At 40.0% G+C, this 12306-nt stretch overlaps 1 protein-coding gene across 7 annotated transcripts in view; it reads left to right on the forward strand.

Moving 5' to 3' along the window:
• LOC133495261 (V-type proton ATPase 116 kDa subunit a 1-like) overlaps nucleotides 1-12306 on the forward strand; it is a 30440-nt gene that overhangs the window by 14464 nt on the left and 3670 nt on the right. For 3 of the 7 annotated variants that reach the window (XM_061809687.1, XM_061809689.1, XM_061809690.1), the window contains exons 19-21: nucleotides 3285-3302; nucleotides 6572-6689; nucleotides 9255-9426. In XM_061809687.1, coding sequence (XP_061665671.1) covers nucleotides 3285-3302; nucleotides 6572-6689; nucleotides 9255-9426 — 308 coding nt within the window. Of the gene's footprint in view, nucleotides 1-204; nucleotides 689-3284; nucleotides 3303-6571; nucleotides 6690-9254; nucleotides 9427-12306 lie in introns of those variants that run through there. The other 4 variants (XM_061809688.1, XM_061809691.1, XM_061809692.1 and 1 more) reach the window with 2 other exon arrangements.

Here is a 12306-nt window from a genome sequence, read left to right on the forward strand (position 1 = left end):
CAGGGAACAGGTTGTCCCCCAAGGACCGTACACATAAGTACTGTAGTTCTAAAAATAAGTCACCAGTGATGGGACACCATGATTTCGTACGAATGTAGAAATGATTGTTTCTTAGTGTAAACACTCGTAGACTTTAATAAAAATAATTTAATTTAATAATTTAATTTAATTTAATAAAAAATAGTCCTACATGTTTATATTTAGGCGGCACGGTGGATCAGCTGGTAAAGGATTGGCCTCACAGTTCTGAGGCCCCAGGTTCAATCCCGGAACCACCTGTGTGGAGTTGGATGTTCTGCCCGTGCCTGCGTGGATTTCCTCCGGATTTCCTTCCTCCATGCAACATTAATTGGACACTCTAAATTGCCCCTAAGTGTGATTGTGAGTGCTGTTTGTCTCCATGTGCCCTGCGATTGGCTGGCAAGCAGTTCAGGGTGCACCCCGCCTCCTGCCCGTTGACAGCTGGGATAGGCTCCAGCACTCCCCGTGACCCTCGTGAGGATAAGTAGCAAAGAAAATGATGGGTGGATGTTTATATTTATCTGTCTCCTAGCTTGTTAAACTATTAATTAATTGTAACCCGCATCTACTCACGGTTCGACACCCACTGACTCACCTGTTTGAAGATTTTTTTTTTTAAATGAAAACATGATGAATGTTGTTTTCCACACTTGAAGTGTCAAATGGTATTTCAATACAAACACATTGATCCCAATAAAATTTGTTTACAGCAACCATTTATTATTTTGACTTTTTCAAAAACATCTTTGCTTTCTGCCTTACCGAGTTGAAGTACTGAGTGCCTTCATTCTATCAGTGGCTAATCAGCAGAATTGGAAGTTACTAAGCAATAATAACTTTTAACCCATTTCTACTACGACAGCATGGTGTTAGCCATCAAGATATGTGTACAACCTGTAAAAAAGGCACTTTCCCTGAAATGTTAGGTTTTGTGTTATCTGAGCTACAGTGTCCCTATTGTGTGGACAAACACGCGGGGCACGGAGCAAGGCAAAAACAAATTGGATGTCTCCTCCACCATTCTGCGACCACGCTACCATTAGTTGAGTAGTGGCTCGTAGCCAATAGAGGGCTTGCGTACCAGTGCTAGGGCTGTCCAATATGCCACAACCTAAAGTCATGCTTCAAGTGTGGGTCCACACAACAGAGATCTCAGGGAAATTGCCGAGCATATTATATTCACTAAGCAAAGCAAATTTATTTTATAAACAAGGTTACTCAATGTGCTTTACATGATTAAAAGTATTTGAATACAAAGAAATAAAACATTTAAAAATGGGGGGGGGACAGTAAAAATTACAAAAAAACATACATTTAAAAATGAAAAATAAAAAGTACAATTAAAAACAGCATACAGTGCAAGAAATAGCATTAAAAGTGGAATAACTCTAAAAAGCACAAGAAAAAGAGTTTTCAACCTGGATTTAAAAATATTCACACTTGGGGCTGATGTAGCCTCTGTTGGCAATTTATTACATTTGTGTGCAGCATAATAGCTAAATGCTGCTTCTCCACATTTGCTTTGAACTCTGAGCGCTTCTATTTGACCCAGTCTGCCGATCACACAGCTCTACTGGTTTTTATTCTGTAAGCATTTTTTCATGTATTCATGCTCCAAACCATTTAGTTATTAGGAGACCAGTGGCAAAACTTTAAAATCTATTCTAAAGGTGACTGGAAACCAGTGTAAGGACTTGGATAATTGGAGTTATAGCCTCTCACCTCCGTGTTCTGGTCAGAAACCGAATTGCATCATTCTGAATGAGCTGCATCTGTTTAATGCTCCTATTGGGGAGTCCAGTCAGAAGACCATTACAGTCGTCAAGTCTACTTGAGATAAAAGCATGGATGAACTTTTCCCAGTCTGCTTGACATATACAAACCATCACCTAGATCAGAATCTATCCAAACACCAAGGTTTTAGACTTGGTCTTTGGTTTTTAAAGATAGTGAGTCCAAGTATTTACGAACTGCAATCCTTTTTTTTCTTTATTGCCAAAAACAATTGTCTCAGTTTTGTTGTGGTTAAGTTGAAGAAAATGTTGGCTCATTCAGTTGTTTATCAGCTTTAGACGGTGACACAACACCTCAATTGAACTATCGTAGCCTGTGAATGAAAAAGCTAGCAAGTTAACAAGAAATAATCCACTACAGAGTTCAACAGTTGCTAACATAAAAAATATAAACTATCCAGACAATTTTTCTTTCCTGCAGTGACAACATTACATATGTAAAGAAACATAAAGACAAGTTAACAATTCTTTATATGATGTAAAAACCCTCATAATCAAAGCATGTTGGAAAGAACCCTAGCCCTAATACATAGGAATATTTGGTTGGTGTGTCTGGCAGACAGTCGAGAGGTAGTTTTATTAATTTTTAAATTGAATCTAATGGTTTTCATTTCTTAAATTACAGCTCTTGTCAATTAAATGAAATTGAAAAGCAAACTGCTTTGAAATGCAAAAACATACAACATACAGAATATACAAGATTATAGTTTCATAGAGTTTTCTCCTGGTAGTCGGAGGAGATGGTGTAATGAGGGCTTTCTAATAGTAAGGGAGGTCTGTGATGGACTAGAGCAGATAAGAGTCGGATTTTCCATTTCAGAAACATAAACACTGAGGTGTTTTCATGAGAACCAGGGAATGGAATTTCTGAAAATACCACCCAGTTGACTCAGAGGTTTGATGTCCCCCTGGTCTGATACACTCTACATCTGAGTATTTGTGTTGTGATAACGTATTGCATAACTGTAATTTAACAAGACGACATTCATCACAATTTTTTCCAAAGCAGCAACATTCCATATAGACATGCTTATCAACATGGGAAACGAGAGAATGAGGACCTTCAAAATATTTTCTTAAATTGCTAGTTAACAGTCACGTAAAAATATCAAACTAGCTAACCCTCCTAATATTACACAAACATTTCCCAAATGCATTTTACGAGCACTAATCACTGATCTGTAAATGGTGCACACTTTCCTCTTCAAATGTCTGCTCACAAAGAAACACGTTAATTGAATTTCAGAATAATTGTCAAAGTGATTCCCTCCTTATATTAACATTTGGTGAGGTTTAAGGAGTTTTTTGGGTGACTGATTTGTGGAATTATGGTTTCGTGATTGCTGCTTCTATTTCATAGCTAGAGTAGAGGTTTTTTGGGGGGTGGTGGTGGATATGAAAGATAATAGAAGCAGCATACATCAGTTACAAAACTCCCACACTAATCTTTGACCTTTTCTTATTTTCAAGCATGCGGAGGAAGAACCGGTAAGAGAGTCTGTGTGGTATTGCAGCATGCCTGCCCGCTGTCATGTAGATCTGTATTTTTGTTGTTGGAATGCTTTTTAAATTTTAGTTGTGATTGAATAATGTTGTAAAATGTTATTCTTTATTAACTTATTATTTATTAACTTTATTTACTTTATTCTCTGACTCTCAGATAATAAAAATGAATGTTTAACTGCACAAATAGGTTATATTTTCATTGCCAGGGTATCTACTTTGTTAGTCACCTGTACTACACAAACAATTTAAGCGAAACTTTGTAAAGGGGTGCATCTTTGTGGCCATCTAGACAATTGCATTAAAGGGCACAGTAAATAACATATTGTTTTTACCCTAGTTGAGCTGTTTGGTTTGTCATTTAGACGTTGATGTGTCTATAATTCCATTAAAAGGCATGATTGGGTGTAATGCTGTACTGTATATAATAATTTTGAAAGACACCGCTAAGAGGTAGCAGAAAGAAAATAGCCTCGAGGGACGCCATATTTAACCGATAAACTTGAAAATTTAACTCTGTAAAATACTTGTCTGACCTAGAGATTTTAACCATGATTACATTCAGTCGAAAGAACTAGTATGATTCATTGTGTCAAAGGACGATTAACACAGTAAGCCTATGTGCATCCACATTGAACCTGAGGTCATTTTCATCCTTATGATTGGATCCTAATGAGGATAACAAATATAGAAAATGGAAGGGTGTATTGATTTACATGTTCAAACAAATAAAACGAGGAACAATTACAATTTTCATATTAGACTACACCTTAATAACTGTAGATATTCTACATCGTTGGTGTCTTGTATTTCAGAGACAATTATTCATAAAGTATTTTGCCATTACATCATACAGTACTGACTGGTTTTGTTTTCTCAAGCCACACTTTGGAGACCCTTTGAATGGGAACAATGAAGCTGCTTCCATGAACTCAATTCCATGAGTCCAAGAACAAAAGACGAGCATGGAAAACGGAAACCCGGCCAGCACCAAGCCATATTCAGCATCAGTGCCAATGAGCCATAGCCCGGCCCACTTCACACAGGAAAGGCTAGTCTTGTTCCAGGAGGGAGTCAGGAAAGGGACAATACACAAACATGTCCAGGTCTATGATCCTGGGGGGCAAATAGAATGAAACGAGATTTACGGAAAAAAAAACTACTATTTGGTTCAAAGCCGGCTGCAGATTTGCATTTGTTTATTTCTCAGTTTAATTGTTTGTACTTTCAGCACTACAATTCACAGTACATTTTGAACTTGGATCACAAACAAAAATCAAAACACAAAAACAATGATGCAGTATCTTGTAATGATTGATGCATTCATTCCCAGACGATTCAATATCCTTTACAAAAGCAACCGTCCTCAGGGTCTTGAACATTTTTATTTGCCTGGAATGTAACAGCTTGTATTCCTCCCGTGCTCAAACAGCCACGATTTAAGTCCTATTTTCAAAATGTTAGTTAATAAACAATTTTAGGGATCCTTAGTAAAGGCAATCCTTAGTAACAGACCAAAAAGTCACAGCCCTTTGAAATATACTGGTACTTATTTTTTATCACAGTACAAGACAAAATTACATGATGGGAAAGTCTTAAACAACTTCATATATATATACACAATTCACATGTGGCCCTTCAAACTCTGCAGCTACAAATACATAAATGAGCCTAGCAGCCCATTAAACCCATTGCACACTTTTTTTCCCCATACAATCATAATAACAGTAATGTAACTTCAATAGTTTAGACACTTTCACAAGTCTATACATATTCATTCATGAATCAGAAATAACACTATAATATTTTGGTGACTACTATTGTGTGAATGGAAAAGTATCTGCCTCATCCTTCAACTCAGTTCCTACTAGTGTATTGCAACAACATAATTAGGCTCTTCCATTCAATGTGTGTTGACTGCTATTGATCACCTTTTATGAAAATAACCCATAACTCAGATTTACTGTATATATCATCTTTCAATGGACCCTTAACTTGACCATTTTTTAAATAAGAATGGAAAGGGATATTGTTCCCCTGGTGGTGTCCTTCAGTCCCAGATTTTAGTAAACTATAGTAATAATCATTGGTAAACTAGAGTTAATTATCTGAAATTGATTACAAAAGCTAACTTAGATTAGACAGTATCTTCTTCAGCAGTGACTTTTAAAGCCAAGACCTTATCCTAAGTTGACTGTTCTCTGTGACCATGATGGATACAGAATGCGAAGCAATCAAATTTAACCTATGAATTTGTAGGCTCCTGAGGTAGGGTAAGTGGTATGCTGTACCTCATTATCTCTTTGTGGGAAATGTTATGTGCATGTGCACATTGTCTTGCTTTGATGCTTTCTTTATGAAAGACATGGGTGAATAATTGCTGCTTCTGATCTAAACTCAGAGTGTGTCAATCAAGAGTACCTACTACTAAGACTCCTGCTGAAAATACAGAAAAATACAGAGTGGTCTTATGGGTCTTCTATATCGTACAATTCCTTGCCTCATTTACTTATGAATCCACAGAAAACAGATCACTAAAGAACATGTCTGCATGTGGTCTGTTTGGACTTTTAACCAATTTAAAGTGTGTACCATGGTTTCTTGAGTGCATGGGGAAAAAAAATGACTGCATGATGTTTGGGTGGCTGAATAAGGTGTAAAAACACTGCTGTTGCAGAGTAAACAAACAAAGACTATTCGACTTTTTTATTAATGCCAGAAGTAAAAACTTCATTTATAATCATACAAATAATAATGGCCTAAAACATAATTCATCCAATTTTCATGTCCGGTCGGGCATGTTGATGCCTCTCAGCCTAATTTAGTTTATCTTAGCATAGCTTGCTATAAAAAAAAAACACAATATAACTTGTTCTTCATTCCACCACATATTAGAGCATCTGCCCCACAGTTCTGAGGGCTGCTGTTCAAATCCCGGCACAGCCTGTGTGGAGTTTGCATGTTCACCTCGTGCCTGCGTGGATTTTCGGCACTATGTTTACCTCGTCATCCTATAAACATGCATTAGTTGAAGGCTCTAAATTGCCCATAGGTATGAATGCCAGAGTGAATTGTTGTTTGTTTCCATGTGCCCTGTGATTGGCTGGCAACCAGTTCAGGGTGTACCCCACCTCCTGCCTGTTGACAGATGCGATAGGCTCCAGCACTCCCGCCATTCTTATGAAGAGAAGCGGCTCAAAAATGGATGTATATTATTGAAGGTGAATGATCTTTTATTTTTTTCCCTCCCACAGTTTGACTTTGGTGATTTGGCTGTCCATCAGGCCATCCACACCATAGAGTACTGTCTAGGATGCATTTCCAACACGGCATCTTATCTCCGTCTGTGGGCCCTCAGCCTGGCTCATGCCCGTGAGTGTAAACACACACAAACTTTCTCCACTGGTGTCTCGGGATACAAGTGTCCCAATAAGTTTTTAAAGATACATTGTTTGGACAATGTTTTTATCTGATTTGCGGTACTCATGCTGCATGGTGGCAGTTTACAACAGGCAGCACTTTAGCATAGCATAGTGTGAAATTCTTCCAAAAGATTTTTTTTCAATTACAATTTTTTAAGATTGGTTTTCTAACTGCTCATAAAACAAAGACAATTACACATTATACACTTAAAAGAAGTTACTGATAGTTGCACATTAGCCCAACTTGGGTACTGGCAGCATTCCCCCATGAAGATGGTAATGTGAGAGCAATTGGTTGTCTGTTTCTATATGTCCCTGTGATTGATGGGGACCATTTCAAGGTGTCATCTGTTTTGCCCTAAATTATCTGGGATGGGTTCTAGCACCCCATGATCCTGAGCAGGATAAGTGGAATTGACAATGGATGGATGTATTTAAAACAACCACATACCTTTGCCTTTAAGTCTGCTAGCAATCAAGCTCATTCAGTTACTAAAGGCTTCGTCACACCATGACGTTCTGGTCAACGTCCTCTGAACATTTCAATCGTTCTATTTTTCAGCGTTCTCAAACGCAGATGACACATGTGGCGTGTGATTAACGTGTGTCTAACGCATGACTTAACGTGTGTCTAACGCATGACTTAACGTGTGTCTAACGCACAAAAAGTGTGTCTAAAGCACGAAAAGCGTGTAACAGCGACCAAATAAGATACCCCTAAAAACCATTAGCACGTGCATACGCGTCATTTGGGCGCGATGAGCAATTTGTCAATGTAAGACGAGTGTGTTGAGCGTGTGACCAATGGGTGAATAACGACAGAAAAGCATTTTGCTGGCGTATAATTTTTACAGTGGAACCGGCACTTAAACGTTGGAAAGTCAGAGTCACTTCAGTTCTTGTCGTGAGTTAGAACAGTGAGCATCATGCCGCTGAGAAGAAAAAAAGTTAGGGCGCGGACTTCAGCAACTAGCGCTGCTAGTAAGAAAGCTAAGCCTCTTTCATCACGAGCAATGTGTTTGGAGGAAAAACAACTGCAGGAGGAAGAGCACGTCCGCGAAGTCACGCACCATGTGACACCTCCTGGGGACCCTAAACACCTTGCAAACCCCAGTGAGGATGGTCTGACAAAGAGACAAAAGAAGCAGAGAAAGGATTGCAGGATCCTGGACCGGGCTGTTGAGGATAGTCTGGTGGAGTTTTTCCGCAAAAATGAACTGCTGCTTTCTGGATCTTCCGTCGTAGGTGCTCTCTACTGTAGCTTAATATTAAATGGACCTTGCTTTTACAAAGCATCGGTTTATATACCCATATGCATGGAAGTTCACTCGAATGACGCTCAATGGACACCAAACGACGTTCGTTTCACTTTGGTTACACGCTGTGCGCTTTAAAATTAAACGTTGATGAACGCTGGTCTCGGTGAGAACTTTTGTGCATGTTCAAAACTTTTTTTCCGGACCGGCGTTCTCCTCTGATTCCCAGCGATCATTGACGTCAGGCATGAGGATTTCGGCAAGTATCGTATCCGATCTTTCGGTTCCGTTGATTTTTGTCCTGGGAAACGGTGGGAAACGATTTTATATTCATATTCTGCACCTCAGCTTTATTACCTCACCTTCTTCATTGGTTCTGGCAATAAATTCTTCAGATATAGTCCACGTTTGGAACGTCTTTAGGGACACAGTCTCTTGCCTTTTACGCTTAGCAACCGACATGTTTGACTAGCGTGTGAGTAATCCGGATATGAATAACTCGACCTTGCGCATGCGTAGCGCAGAAGCGGAAACCGGTGCAGTTTGTGAACCACACTGGCAAAGCTGGGCGTTTTAATCATTAAAAATAAAGGGGTTCATGTAGGTTCATTTTATACAGATTGTTGTATTTCGTTGAGAACTTGTTTTACATTCCACACATGGGCGAATTTTATTAAAAGTAAGCCCTGAGATCTGGGAAACGGACTTTCGGTTCCGTGTTTTCTCAGGCTGGGTAACGACACGGTAACGGAACGATCGTTTCCGTGAAATGCTCACGCCTGGACGTTCACTGGGGTGGAAACAACGCTACTCTGCGGCTATCCCTGCGAGCATGGGCGACTACAAATGTTTCCTCAAACGCTATAGGACTGGGCCATTACTTACTTACTTACTTACTTACTTACTTACTTACTTACTTACTTTGTATCCTGCCTCTGACAATATGCATATTGAAGTCTCTTTGAGCAAGACACTGAACGCTAATTTGCCTGGCAGCACTTGCCATGGCACAATTTGTCTATTAGTGTGTGAACTGGTGAACGCGAGGCTTTGTAAAGTGCTTTGGGCACTGTGATACCATCAATAAAGGGCTATATAAGGGCAGCCCATTAGTGATAAATGACAAAGTAGAACCAAAACTTGTAAACAAAAGATCAACTGTTTTATACATGCAATTTGAAGAATGATGTACACTTTAGCAGTATTTTGAGCAAACTAATTATGTTTGTTTCCATAAATGTGTATCTTTATGTATTCAGAGCTGTCAGAGGTGCTCTGGTCCATGGTAATGCACCTTGGTTTGTCTTCCCGGAGTGGTGGAGGGTTTTTTGGCCTCACAATCATCTTCGCAGCATTTGCTACCCTCACGGTTGCCATTCTGCTCATCATGGAGGGGCTGTCTGCCTTTTTGCATGCCCTGCGTCTTCACTGGTGAGAAACACATGACCACATTCGTCCAGTGCATTTCAGAGTAAGAGGGATCTGATAATTAATCCTACTTTGACAAAAAACATATACAGTACACTGTCATTTTTCACCTCTTGAACCAAGTATCTCTGCCAAACATGTCGTTCGCAATCTTGACAAGCACATGAAGAATGAACGGAACATAAAACATTCCTGACACAAAGGTGTGTCTTTTCTTTTATCCAAACTCTGAGCTCAAGGCACTGAAAATAACTGAAAGCCCCTTCAAGATCCATCACCTCCTTGCACCATCTCTACCATGCTGATACAACCTGGACTATCGAGTACACACAAGTCAAACATCAGCCCAGTAGAACATGTTATCAAAACTTCTGGAATGTAAAGGATTGCAAAAAGGACGAAGGCAGTGATTAGTGATTAGTTAGGCCAGTCATGTATTTTTACTTCATAAAAATATTGAGTATGTTTAGGCATGGTCTGTCTGTCTGTCTGTCTGTCTATCTATCTATCTATCTATCTATCTATCTATCTAACACACTACTGAAAAAAACATGAACTCTGGGAAAAGAAGTAGTTTGTTTTAGACAAGCCAAGTCAATCTCCAGATTTAAACCCTATAGAGCATGCATTTTAGAGCCAACAGAATGGAGTAATCCCAGAAACAAAGATGTGAAAGAGGCCACAGTAAAAATCCTTCAAATTATCAGAAAATAAGATTGAAATGTCGGTGGCTAGCTAGACAGTGCATCACGTTAGAAGCTAACATTAGCCATTGACCTGTAGGAGCAGGACCTCGTCAATTCAGCCTCTACATAAAGTATGCACCCCTTAGTCCCCCTGACTTTCAGGTCATGGATCAGTGTTCAGTAAATCATAGTAGGTACATTGTACTCGATAATGTACATTTGTGATCCCATACATCAGTCCATGCAACAATCCTCGGAGGAGAATGCCCCAGAATCTTACTTGGTTAATAAAGCACAAGCATGTCAGCTCAACAGGTATCCGCTAAGGTTAAAAAGAGTCCTGGAGTATTTTTCGCAGATATGAGCGAATGGAAATAGTTGCGCTCAGAGTTAACAGCAGTCAACATTGACCCTCTGCTGTGCTGCCTGCTCTTCACACGCACATGACGATGAGTTGTCTACACACATACACACATATACACACAAAAGATGACAGGGCCAGAGTGGTGTGTGGAAGGAAGAAAAGTTTTTCCATCTGCACAGATGTGTGGGGAGGCAGATCAGAGGATCTCTCATTTCTTTCCACATTTTAAGTGTTGCCCTCTCACGGCTCTGGTAGACCAAATATTTGCCACGGGTTGGAGACATTCCTGGCCAGCTCCTCTCACTCGCTTAGGCCAGAAATTAGATGGAACTGATGTCTCACTCTTAATGTTTTCCTTCCAATTGAAAACATTAAACGTAATCTATTTTATGTATTGTAATGAAAAATACATATTATTCACTTCAACATCTATCCGTAAAATTAAATATGAGCAGAGAGCACGTCATCCATGCGCAAAGTTCCGGAAGTCTCATTCGACATCCAAGAGGTCGCCACACTGGCTGTATCTTCTATCCGTGACGTCAAACTGGGACATTCGCCATTGAAAACATGCTGTCCCACCTACTATGGGAGACGAACACCCGCCTTCTGACAAGGAAGCTCTTTTCAAAGATCATCTCACAACCGAGTGAAGTGACTGAGGCAATATAAACCTATCGTTTTGAGCCATATTTAGATGATATGCGGATCACAGCCAAACCGCCTCCCTGTCTGATCCACCTCTGCGCGACGGTGATAAAAATGCCGCCAGCGAGCGACGACGATGCCACGCCCAAAACGCATACCCGTCTGATCCACCTCTGCGGCGGAGATGTGCCACCGCGGCTCGGCGCAGCGACGAGCCACCCCAGCCGAAGCCGTGTTGACAAGGTCGGCGGCGATCCACAAGGCCGGTTACGATCCACAAGGCCTGCAGAGGCCGTCCTTCAGCGCTGCTGCACAGAAGCCTTCTGATGCGCACATCGACACATATAGCACCCCTGATTTATGGATTACATCCCCCATCCCCCAACTATTGTTTTTTTTATTTTAGTAGCTGTATACACACCTACCTGTCATTTGGAACCCACAAAGCTCTCGTCCTTTGCATCTGTGCAATCCATTTTTCACGACGAACTGGGTCTTTTGGAAAAGTATGGAGAGCGAATTCATCCTCCCAAGTGTTCGAGCAATATCCAGCAATACAGCAAGCCGGCATTTTGGCTAACACGAAGGAACAATGAGCTACCTTCCAGCAGGTAAAACTAGTATAAACAGACGAGACTCCTTGAGTGAGCCCTGTACGTCACTTCCTGCTTCTTCTCAAAAAAAAAAAAAAAAAAAAAAATCCCTCGAGGGGATTTTCGTGGCAGGAGTTACAAAAAGCCATACACGTCAAAATCATGATTTGTGGTGAAAAAACGGATGGGTCCATACCGTTTTTTAATTAATAACATACTTGAAATCATGCATTTCATTACAGTGGACATTTAAAAGTGGGTTTTGCATTTTTGAGAGCTCTGATGGTTTTCCCTAAAGAACATTTAGGAAGGGCACCGCAAGGGGCAAAATAAATTTTGAAGTAATGGAATTTGAAATGTTAGTGGAAGAATAAGACTGAATATTACTGGGTTACTGAAAAGAAATTTGACAGAAAAGTTTTGAGAAGTAGCAACTATATTTAAAACTTCTGACACCACAACTAGAAACAGTTCTGGGAGAGGCCATCGCAGGTCTTATGTTTGGGGAAATGTTCTGTCAAGATTCTCAAGGTCAGTGAGACAATTCTTGGTTGTGATGTGATTTAATTAATCAGAAAAAAAACCCAGCTGC

This window comes from Syngnathoides biaculeatus, chromosome 22, assembly GCF_019802595.1.
Source record: "Syngnathoides biaculeatus isolate LvHL_M chromosome 22, ASM1980259v1, whole genome shotgun sequence".
NCBI classification, from domain to species: domain Eukaryota; kingdom Metazoa; phylum Chordata; class Actinopteri; order Syngnathiformes; family Syngnathidae; genus Syngnathoides; species Syngnathoides biaculeatus.